The sequence below is a fragment of the Berghia stephanieae genome, chromosome 3, assembly GCF_034508935.2.
Source record: "Berghia stephanieae isolate SIO BIC M18660-M18661 chromosome 3, UCSD_Bste_1.3, whole genome shotgun sequence".
NCBI classification, from domain to species: Eukaryota; Metazoa; Mollusca; class Gastropoda; order Nudibranchia; family Aeolidiidae; genus Berghia; species Berghia stephanieae.
In genome coordinates this window covers 18484579-18494985 of record NC_088362.1, presented here as the reverse complement: position 1 = coordinate 18494985, position 10407 = coordinate 18484579, and the positions used below count along the sequence as shown (strand labels likewise).

At 38.9% G+C, this 10407-nt stretch overlaps 1 protein-coding gene across 2 annotated transcripts in view; it reads left to right on the top strand.

Annotated features, from left to right (window-relative positions):
* The window catches only part of LOC144967283 (uncharacterized), a 44933-nt gene extending 34841 nt beyond the window's left edge, over nucleotides 1-10092 (top strand). For both annotated transcript variants that reach the window (XM_078904334.1, XM_078904333.1), the window contains exons 7-10: nucleotides 3551-3655; nucleotides 4749-4907; nucleotides 8320-8534; nucleotides 9965-10092. In XM_078904334.1, the coding sequence (XP_078760460.1) occupies nucleotides 3551-3655; nucleotides 4749-4907; nucleotides 8320-8534; nucleotides 9965-10067 (582 nt within the window). In that variant the 3' untranslated portion in view covers nucleotides 10068-10092. The remainder of the gene's footprint in view (nucleotides 1-3550; nucleotides 3656-4748; nucleotides 4908-8319; nucleotides 8535-9964) is intronic.
* Nucleotides 10093-10407: the final 315 nt, after the last annotated feature.

Sequence of the window (10407 nt, the reverse complement as noted above, 5' to 3'; positions counted from 1 at the left end):
TCTATGTGCAAAGTTTTAACAAGTTTACAATGTAAAACCCTACGAACTGTGGAGTGACCCCCGACAATATTGGAGGTTTCCACAAGACGAAGAAGAAGAAGAAGAAGTCTAAGCGCTAAAACAGAGTCGCCACCGAATCGCTTTTCTGGCTTCTTTTTTATGACGACAGATTTTATTTACTAATGCCAGAATGGGGTCGTCGCAGAGTCGTATCGCTAGCGTTGACGACGTATCAAAAAATTGTCTGAGAACTACTCAGAAATATGGCTAGCTAAAAACAATAAAAAATACCTGAGTGGCGTCAACTTCATTTTATCTATAAAGTACCAACACATTAATTTATGTGTAATCTTGAGCGTGTTTATGGTCTGATTAATAGAATTTAGTGAGAAATATTCATAAAAATGTCTAGCTAAACGCAAAAACAAAGAGATGGGTACCCAAATTTGGTTTCCATCAGTAAGTAAAGTTTAACTCTCTCTCAACCCTAGCACCGACTATATCCGTTGTTTACCCAGGTTACTTTTACCCCGTGCCTATTTATTACATTTTTATGAGACAAATTATAGGCGTAGTATCAAAGCTACTGTTCTTAGTTTTTGCATGTTAATGGTAGTTGAATAAAACTATCTATGTACATGCTCCTTTTTAATACATTTCTTTTCAATTTTGAAAAGTAGCAAAAATATCTAGGATTGAGTGAGTTGACCGAGTGGTTTAGCGACTGAAAGTCGCGTCCACTCCGTTTGTGTCAGTCGGCGTGTAAACTAATCATCAAAAAGAGGCGAGCAAAAAGCCAGCAAAGCTCTGTTTGAGCCCTTAGACGTTTGCGATTGCATGCAGAATAGGGAAGAAAGTTCGTGTTTGGTTCCTAAATCCTTGGGAGTGTGAATGTAACCAGTACTTTGGAGTATTAATAATCAATAGGTTTCGTAAAGGTAGCAGTACTAATTAAATTTTAGTACAGGATGTATAGGCAGATTCGTAGGATTACGGGATGTAAAAGAACAAGGATGGATTATCTTTCTTGACGACCAAAATATATTTAGACTAGAAAATTATATACCATCACCAGAAGATGAATTATACAAGGTATGTACCCAGTCCTCCTGAAGAGTGGTTTTACACCTCCAATGAAATGAGAACCCGCTTATTTTATATTTTTTGATATCACACTTCTTTTCTCTTTTGGTGAAAGCAGACAAGGCATGGGAGTCGGTTGGCTGCAAAGCGAAAGGTACCAGATTTAGTGGGTGAATTTGATGCTATCTATAACATATTTCGAAATTCAACACGGATCTTAATGTAAAGCAACAATGCATGGTACGTACTCCTAATAGTTTTGTGTCTTAAACGTGCTTCTTTACATTGGAAGAATTTATTCACTTCAGAACTGGTCAAAGTAGCCGAGGCATTTGCAGTCATCTGAGTCGGCAAATCAGTGACATAGTAAGTCAGTTACATATTACGTAGGTCACTCCAATAGGGAATGAGATTTAGCGGAAGAGTAGCGTCCCTTGATTGGACATCACCCATAGTCTGTGACGTCACCGGCGGAAAAGTTATTAGAGAGAGAACGTCATGTTGGTTGTGCGCATGCGTCTCTCGTCCTCACTTCCGGTGAAAGCGGCTTGAGACACTTCAAAACCAAATTGACGTTTTCTCTGACGTCCAATCAAGGGACGCGACTCTTCCGCTAATCTCATTCCCTATAAATGTTTACCTCAGAAGGAAAAGAGACACAGTCTTGAAATTTGCACACGTTTTAAAGTCAAGAAAGCACAATTTGAATTTTTTTTTTAATTATTCCAAAAAAAAAAGGATTATATTGAATATAAAGATGTGATGGAATATCTCCACCTCCAGGGAAAAACGACAACACTATTTCTTGAAGTAATGTCAGCAGCGTACAAACTATGGCATAATAAAATAGTGGTGCAAGCGGTTCAAATATGTGTAAATGCATGACATAATCAGTCGGAAGGTGAAGATTTTGGATTTGCATGTTTACATTTTCTGAAAGAAAGCGCTCTCCAGATCATTGTAATCTTTATTTGAAGTAAATCAAGTGATTTTTCATGAAGTTATGGTCAGATGTTTGGGAAAGGTATTCAGCAACTTTCATACTTTTTAGACTTGAATAGCTGTAAAAAATATCTAGAAGTAAAATAAAGCTTTGATATTTCCCGAAAGATGTACAAAAAGGGTTGATTTAATCAGTTATGACAAGAACTCATTTTTGATTTTAAAAATTGACCTTCTAACTAAACTTGGCCATATCTCAGTTCAAACCTTTTCACCATCCGACTGATTATGTCATTCACCGTAACATGTGCTATAAATATGGCCACATGGCAATTGACGCGGCTTCTCAGGAAGGTGGTCCGGTGACAGGCTTGTATGTAGAAAATGCTTTAGAATTGAAACGAACTATTGGAATGACAAACGAATTACACTTATTGAGATTACTAAGATTTTTTGGCTTGAGTTGAGAACAGGTTCAGTTTGGGGGGGGGGGGGGGGGAGGTCCGATAGCTCAGTTGCTCAGTAAAATACGACGGTCGATCGCGATTTGCCAGGTTGAATATCGATGTATGTTATAGGGCGCAATATCCACTAAACGTGCTCAAATCGCGTTACAAAGATTCCCTGACCTACCTGTAAAATGAGACATGCCGCCTGTAAGGTGATATTACATTTTTTTCCCTACAGAAGCAACGCTGTTAATGGCCAGGTACTAATTTTACACCTGAATACGATGAGAGAATGTGAGTAAAGAGCCTTGTCCAAGGACACAACTATGCGCCGAGCGAAGCTCGAACCCAGGACCTTCCGATCCAGAAGCGAGGGTCATGCCACATAGCCGCACATGTACCCCTTTAGCCCAGTGTTTCAATGAATCTACCATTCCTATCATATTGCTTTTGAAAGATTATTTTTCCCATATGAAAATCGATTGGAGTGTTTCCCCTATTTAATAAACTTGTTTTACAAAATGACAAAAATGATTACAGAGTAAGAGAGAAAACGACTTGCAACACCGTGTGGACTAAGACCCGCGTCACTAGACGGCACCCATCGTCTGGCCAAGTAAAGAATATTGCAGCTAAACCATTCGTCAATACCATATACATATGCTTTATCTATAACACAATGAAAGGAAGAGAGAGAGGGGCGCACACATACAGAGAGAGAGAGAGAGAGAGAGAGAGAGAGAGAGAGAGAGAGAGAGAGTACAATTCTCTCGGGTTGGGTTTTAAACCCGGTGTAATTCTGAGATCAGCCGCTCCTACTCCTTGTATTTCTTTTATAATATCCAAGATTTGATTGGCGATGGTAATTTATTTTTGTTTTCTTTTGTTTAGGATTTTTTGAATGTCTTTTGGTTTGTTTGTTTGTATTTTTGTTTGGGGATTTGGGTTGTTGTTTTTGTTTGTTTTGGGTTTTTTTTGTTGTTTGGGGGGGGGGGGGGATTTTCGGGGGTTTTTTTTTTCTTTATGATAACAAATTATGTCTAATATTAAATTGTATTTGTCGGATTTTGTTACAGATAAAGAATATGTGTGGATGTCTTGTCGTCCCATTTCCCCACTATTCGTTTCCGGATCATATCAATTTTGGGAACTGCTCTGCTCGAAGACCAATCATCGTTAGGGTAATGTCACTTTTCGAAATCAGCATAAACTACTTTCACAATAATATCATTATAATCATAAACGAACCCAAATCAATCACAATGTTTATCGATACATATTACATTACCGTATGCTTTATGTGGTGGGACTTTGAGATTTTGTGGTATGACTCTCGCCTTCGGACCGGAGGGTCTAGGTTTGATTCCCGCTCTGATCGGCGCATAGTTAAATCCTCAAAAAAAAAAACTCTTAAACTCTTAAAACTCTGAATACCGAAATCTACCGAAATCTATCGAATTCCACCGAAATCTATGGGAATACCCGAAATCTACCGAAATCCACTCGAGTGGAGATTGAACCAGATACTTTGGGAAGTGGGCACCAGTGGGAATTGTACTAGATAATATGAGAGGTGGGCACCAGAGAGGAGTGAATCAGATACTATGGGAGGTGGGCACCAGTGGCGAATGAACCCAGAAATGTGTAAGGTGGACAATAAGGGGAAGTGAACCAGAGACTATTGGCGCAGGGCACCAGTGTTGATTGAACTGGAGAGTATAGCAGGTTGATCTGCTGCTGTTGATACACGTTGATACACACGATACCACTGCGAGCCTGCTCTTTATTATCGGTGGAGACGGCATCAGTTCTAGTAAAGCACTGACGCCATCTTAATTCTGTTCAAATACTAGCTTACGAGTCACCATAAACACGTTTCAGCCATTTATGAATGTCTACGGGTGCACATTTCTCCGCAGTAAGAAGCTCAATGTTGTATAATTTTTTGTGATTTCTTCGACCGGCATGTTGGAGTAGGGGTTCTTTCAAATAAGATGTATTAAAACCAAGAAATAGCAGCTAAATAAACTTTGGTGATCTAATGGAAGAATGAACAACGCACATTTTGATGTTAGTTTATACTGGTGAGTTCAATGCAATGGGGAATATTTAATAGCCTTCAAGACTTTTTAGTCAAGCCTAGTAGAATTTTTTTCTATCTTATTTTCAACCTTTTTACTGCGCTGAAATGATCTAAATTAATGTGTAGCAAGCGCTGTAAAACCCATAAAAACAAAACAAAACAATGCTTTGTTTATTATATATTTTATACAGGCACTGCTGTCCCGAGTCCGTCAAAGTTTGATATATACAGACCCTACTGTAATGATTGTTGAAGGATACGCTAAGTATTTGCTAAATCGAGTGAAATCTACAGGTGTTCTATTTTCCAGCCCTATCCCCATTGCTGTTCCCGTCCACACAGCCAATGAGGTGAGGATTTTCATAACTTCAAAATGTTATCTCATTATGTCACTGTTTCCTTTCGGGTGGCAGTTTTACTCTCAGCTCTTTTAACAAGGGAAGAAAAAAATAGTTGTCCTTCAGAACCATCAGGCCAATGGAGCCGGATCCACGGAAAATAGCAATTCCTTGTTTTCCTTTAGGTATGATGCATCTATCACAAAGTTAACAAAGTACTTTCCTCCAGAGCTAACAGAACCAACTACCCAATCACTGCTAGGTGGACAGAGGGAGCTACTTAATCCAACGACAATTAATCGACCTTTTATAATCAATTGGCCGTTAAATTATTCAATAGTTGTATTCTAATTTTCTTTACAATTTGCCAGCTGCTGACTTTGCATGCTACTATAAACATTTTACCAATAAGCAAATAAAAAAATAATAAATTGAAGATTTATGTAGCGCAATATCCACTAAATTATGTGCTCAAAATGCTTTACAAGGGATCCCTAGCCAACATTAACACTTATGTAGGTTGAAACATGACGTGAGTAACAGAGTTCAAAAAGTAATTGTTGAAGGTAAAGAGTCAAACACGACAAAAATTGAGTCAGGAGGACCCTAAGGCACTGTTCCAGGGCCACTCCTCTTTCCCATTTACATCAATGACATGCCAGAAGGTCTACATCCGCGGTCCACGTTGAAATTGTTTGCAGATGACAGCCTCCTGTACCGAGAAATAAAAAACGGGGACGATACGGGGACAGACCCTACTGTAATGATTGTTGAAGGACACGTTGAGTTGTTACAGCAAGATCTTAATAAATTGCAGTGCTGGGAGGCAAGATGGAAAATGGAATTTCACGCCAAAAAGTGTCATGTCCTCAGGATGACGAACAAAAAGAAAAACATAATCGACTCCCACAATGAAATCCATAACCATGCCCTGCAATATGTGATGAATGCAAAGTACCTCGGCGTGACCCTGGACAGTAATATGAAGTGGACGAAGCATATTGCCAATACAGCTACTACGGCAAATAGAACCATGGCCTTCCTCAACAGACAAATCCGCCACTGCCACCAGAAAAAGAAATGCTATGAAATATATGTTGGGCCCATACTGGAAATAGAAGCTCAGTGTGGGACCCACACATATCACAAGAAATCAATGAGCGAGAAAAAGCCCAATGTCGGGTGGCCAGATTTGTCAGTGGAAACTATGAGCGGGACATGAGCGTAACTCAGCTCATAAACGATCTCCTATGGAAACCGCTACATGAATGACGTTCCATCAACAAACTCCTCATATTCCACTAAGCACAAAGCGGAGAAGTCAAAATTTCAACTAGCCATTTGAAACAGAACAACGATAAGACATGAAACTCAGCATTTATTTTTGAAGTCCCCCACTCAAGAACAAACCATCATCTTTACTCTTTCTCCCCTCTATCATCCGACTTTGGAACTCCTACCAACCAATTGTAAACTAGCCCTTCGACTGATGACTTCAAAAAAATCTCTCCTTGCTTCCCTCTAAAACCCCTGTTACTGAAAAGATGGCCATACAATCTTCAGCCTGAAGCTTTGGCCTTAATTGAAGAAGAAGAAGACAATGCTGTTCAAGGCCAGGTCATCATTTTGTACATGAGTGCGGTGAAAGAATGTGAGTTAGGAGCTCTTTCCAAGGACTCAATTATGTGGCGTTCAGAGCGAAACCTGGACCTTGCGGCCCGAAGACATGTGTCATTCAACAGGACCACATAGCCTTACAAATAACTAAACCCCTGTTGGGAGAACTAAAGCATCAAGAATACATCAACTTTGGCGGCTGGTGTTAACCTTTTCCTTATCAACTGTAGGAAAATGGTCACATTCGTTATGACACAAACAACATTTATTCTTATTCAGATTTGTTTTACAAATCACAAAATTTGAAGATTTTTTGTTTTATTTAGAACGTAATGCTTTTTGTACACCTTGTTTGAGTTTGAGTTTAAAAAGATACAATGTATGTGTTGAGTCGCTGTGACATTTCAGTGAAAAGAAAGTCTTGAAAATAGTCAGTAAGAAAAAGTTAAGAGAAGGTACCGCGAGCGAAATGTGCGTAATCTGTGGCCAAATGTACTAGTGGTTTATGGCTTTTCAATCCCTCATACACAGGTGTGATTAAGTGTCTGACTAATAAAAAATGCAATGACGAGATACATTATGTCGTTTCCCTCTGGCATGCCTTACTTTGAGAAGAAAGCATTTTGAACCATGTGCGAAATTAGCATGGTGTGACCATTGAAGTTGTCTTTTAGCCCGTATCTCTCTCTCTCTCTCTCTCTCTCTCTCTCTCTCTCTCTCTCTCTCTATATATATATATATATATATATATATATATAGATATATATATATAGATATATATATATATATATATATATTATTATATATATCGTATTAGAGATAGCAGGTAATATACGATTCTTTCATCTTTGTATTGATTAAATGAGTTGTTTTTATCGTGTCCAATAACAAGAGCGTACGAGTATGTGTTATTGCACGATAAAAATATAACGAGTTTGATAAATACAAAGAAATGAAAGAATACGTTTATTAGATCTCTCCAAGTAGAATTATTAGATAGTTTGTAACCAAATGGTATGGTAATAGTACTTATATTCACCATAATTTGTCTAGATACTTCTTCTGCTTGAGTGATATTTTGACACAAAACTAAAAACGTTGGATTAGTATTTATGCGCACCAAAAGATTATTTTTTTATCTGCTTTTGAGATGAAAATTTATCGAAATTTCCTCGGGTGCCGTATACAGAACAGAACCAATAAAGACGTATCTACTGGAAGAGGTGCAAGATCGTGCGGGACGATAAGAACTCCTCATCACCACAGTTAGAAGAAGGAAACTGCCATGGTTTGTCCACAATGTTAGACACGAAGGTTTGTGCAGAACGGTGATGGAGGGCACCCTTGAATGAGGAAGAAGAGGAAGACAATGGAAAGTTTGGATGACAATATCAAGGAATGGACAGGAATGAAGACCTCTTGGAGAAGGCCAGAAATAGAAAAGAATGGCGGAAAATGGAGAGACCTGCATCCTGTGTACTCCCCCCCCCCCCTCCCCCGGACGATCATCAGATCGATCATGGGATGATTGAATGAAAAATGTCTTTTACACCAATAGAATGTGCGAAAACATTCTGCAATCGTTGAATTTTCATAAGCATGATTCAACGATGACGTAGATAGTTACTAAGAAATGAGAGGGTGTTCCTATGAGGGAGTGGAATAGTAAATAATACACACGTCGTAACGTATTTTCCGTACTCAAAATGAAACTTGTAGTGGCTCATTGAATCTGAGCTTAAAAGATATAATATGAAGTGAATTACAGCGCCTATTTTTTTTTTTCTTTTATTTGTTCTATCATCAGACATTCAGTTTCTTCCAAGAGAATCCTTGTGCCTTCTACCCTTTCCCAGAAATTCTATCAAATTTCGGAATTTTCCGTAATACCTTGTACGTGAGTCGAGTACTAGTTGAGCCATGGACAGCTTGTGCCTTATCACAGGAATGCATGTGTCCGGTCCCGTCCAACATGTCTTGCATGGGAGATCCCAATAGCAGCAGAGTGGGACAGTGCCATAAGTAAGTATTATATGCCCATACCTGTTTTTATTAAGAGTATAGCTCTCTTGCGGAAGGAGGATCCGATAGTTCAATTTGTAGAGCACAAGCAAAGGAACCCGCTTTGATTCTGGGTGATGTCAAGATTTTTATCTCCTCCCACACCCCCCCCCCCCCCCCTTTTTTTTTTTTTTTTTCCTTTCGAGCAACTAAGTCTGTAAGTATTTTGTGATAGAGGAGCATATAATTACTATTGTCGGTTTAACGTTATTAGAAACGGGGTAAACACAGATCAAAGCATTGTATTACACCTAGTGTTACTATGTGCCAATAACTTTATTATCCGAAACATAATCACCATGATATAATTCCCATCTTCCTTATTGTCAACGAATGGGGTATAAGCGTGGTCCTCATCTACAAAAAAAAAAAAAAACAATACTAGATATTATTGCTGTTGTGCTTCTGTTATAGTTATTATTATTATATTATTATTATTATTATTATTATTATTATTCTCCAAAATCGCGACTGGAATGTCATTTGATAGCGGCCTTGCATCAATTGCATTCTTTATTCCCTTCACTGTTTTTGCATGTTGTCAACAAAGTTAGTTCTCCGTTGCTTTGGCATTGTCTCCTACACGTTGGTAACTTGATGTTTATTGTTAATGATCTGTTTTGTGCGTGATTTTCTCAATCTGTATCCATTTTGTTATAAATGTATCTATCCATAGGGAGTGAGATTAGCGGAAGAGTAGCGTCCCTTGATTGGACGTCACCCATAGTCTGTGCGTCACCAGCGGAAAAGTTATTAGAGAGAGAACGTCATGTTGGTTGTGCGCATGCGTCTATCGTCCTCGAACGACATGTTGGTTGTGCGCATGCGCACAACCAACATGACGGTCTCTCTCTAATAACTTTTCCGCCGGTGACGTCACAGACTATGGGTGACGTCCAATCAAGGGACGCTACTCTTCCGCTAATCTCATTCCCTATTTACATCACTCTAACCGGGATACACTAATTTTCAAAGTATAGGACAAATATAAAAGTGCACTCATAGTGCGAAGTCTGGGGTTTTATTGCTGACTAATGCGCTGTGGGCGAAGTGACCGAGTGGTTAAGGCATTGCACTGTGACTCGGAATGACCCGGGTTCGAGCCCCGCTTCAGGCACTTTCGTTTTTTTTTTCCTTGAGCAAGATTATTAACCCCCAATTTGCTCACTTGGACAACATGGGTGATTCCTGTTGACATCAGACATCTTGTTTGATGAGTTATCTATATTGCGTCATGAAATACCTAGGCGACGGTATCTTATGATTTCGGAAAAGGCATAATTTTTTTTTTTTTAATGCACTGTAAAATAATTTCTTCCTTTTAACCCTCATATTCTTCCCTTGTTCATCTTGATTTTAATCTTAGGTATTCATCCTTTCTTTATTTTTAGATCTGACCAATCAGTGCTGAATATACTTCTGGCTAAAATCTTCCGATACAGAATTCACCATGTAACTTTTAACACTACGGACTTCGATTTGAAGAAACAATAAACACAAGTAAGGCACACACAAAAAACACGGAAGATGACCATGCTTCTTCTACCTCAGAACCAGGAGCCGTTTTCATGAAAGCGGACTAGCGCTTAGCCTCTGGCTATCTCTGACTTTCGTCAATGACTTGAAAAAAAATCGGAATTCATGTGAGCTGACTAAACAAGTCCGGGACTAAAATCACGGCACCTTCGGACTAAGTTTAAGTCATTTACCAAAGCATGACTTCATGCTTTAGTCTGAGTCTAGTTGCTAGGTGGCGTCATGGTGTCAACAGCAGCAATTTTTAGATTGAATGCGCTTCGCTTCGGAACGAAAATACCTCGGTTATGAATGACAG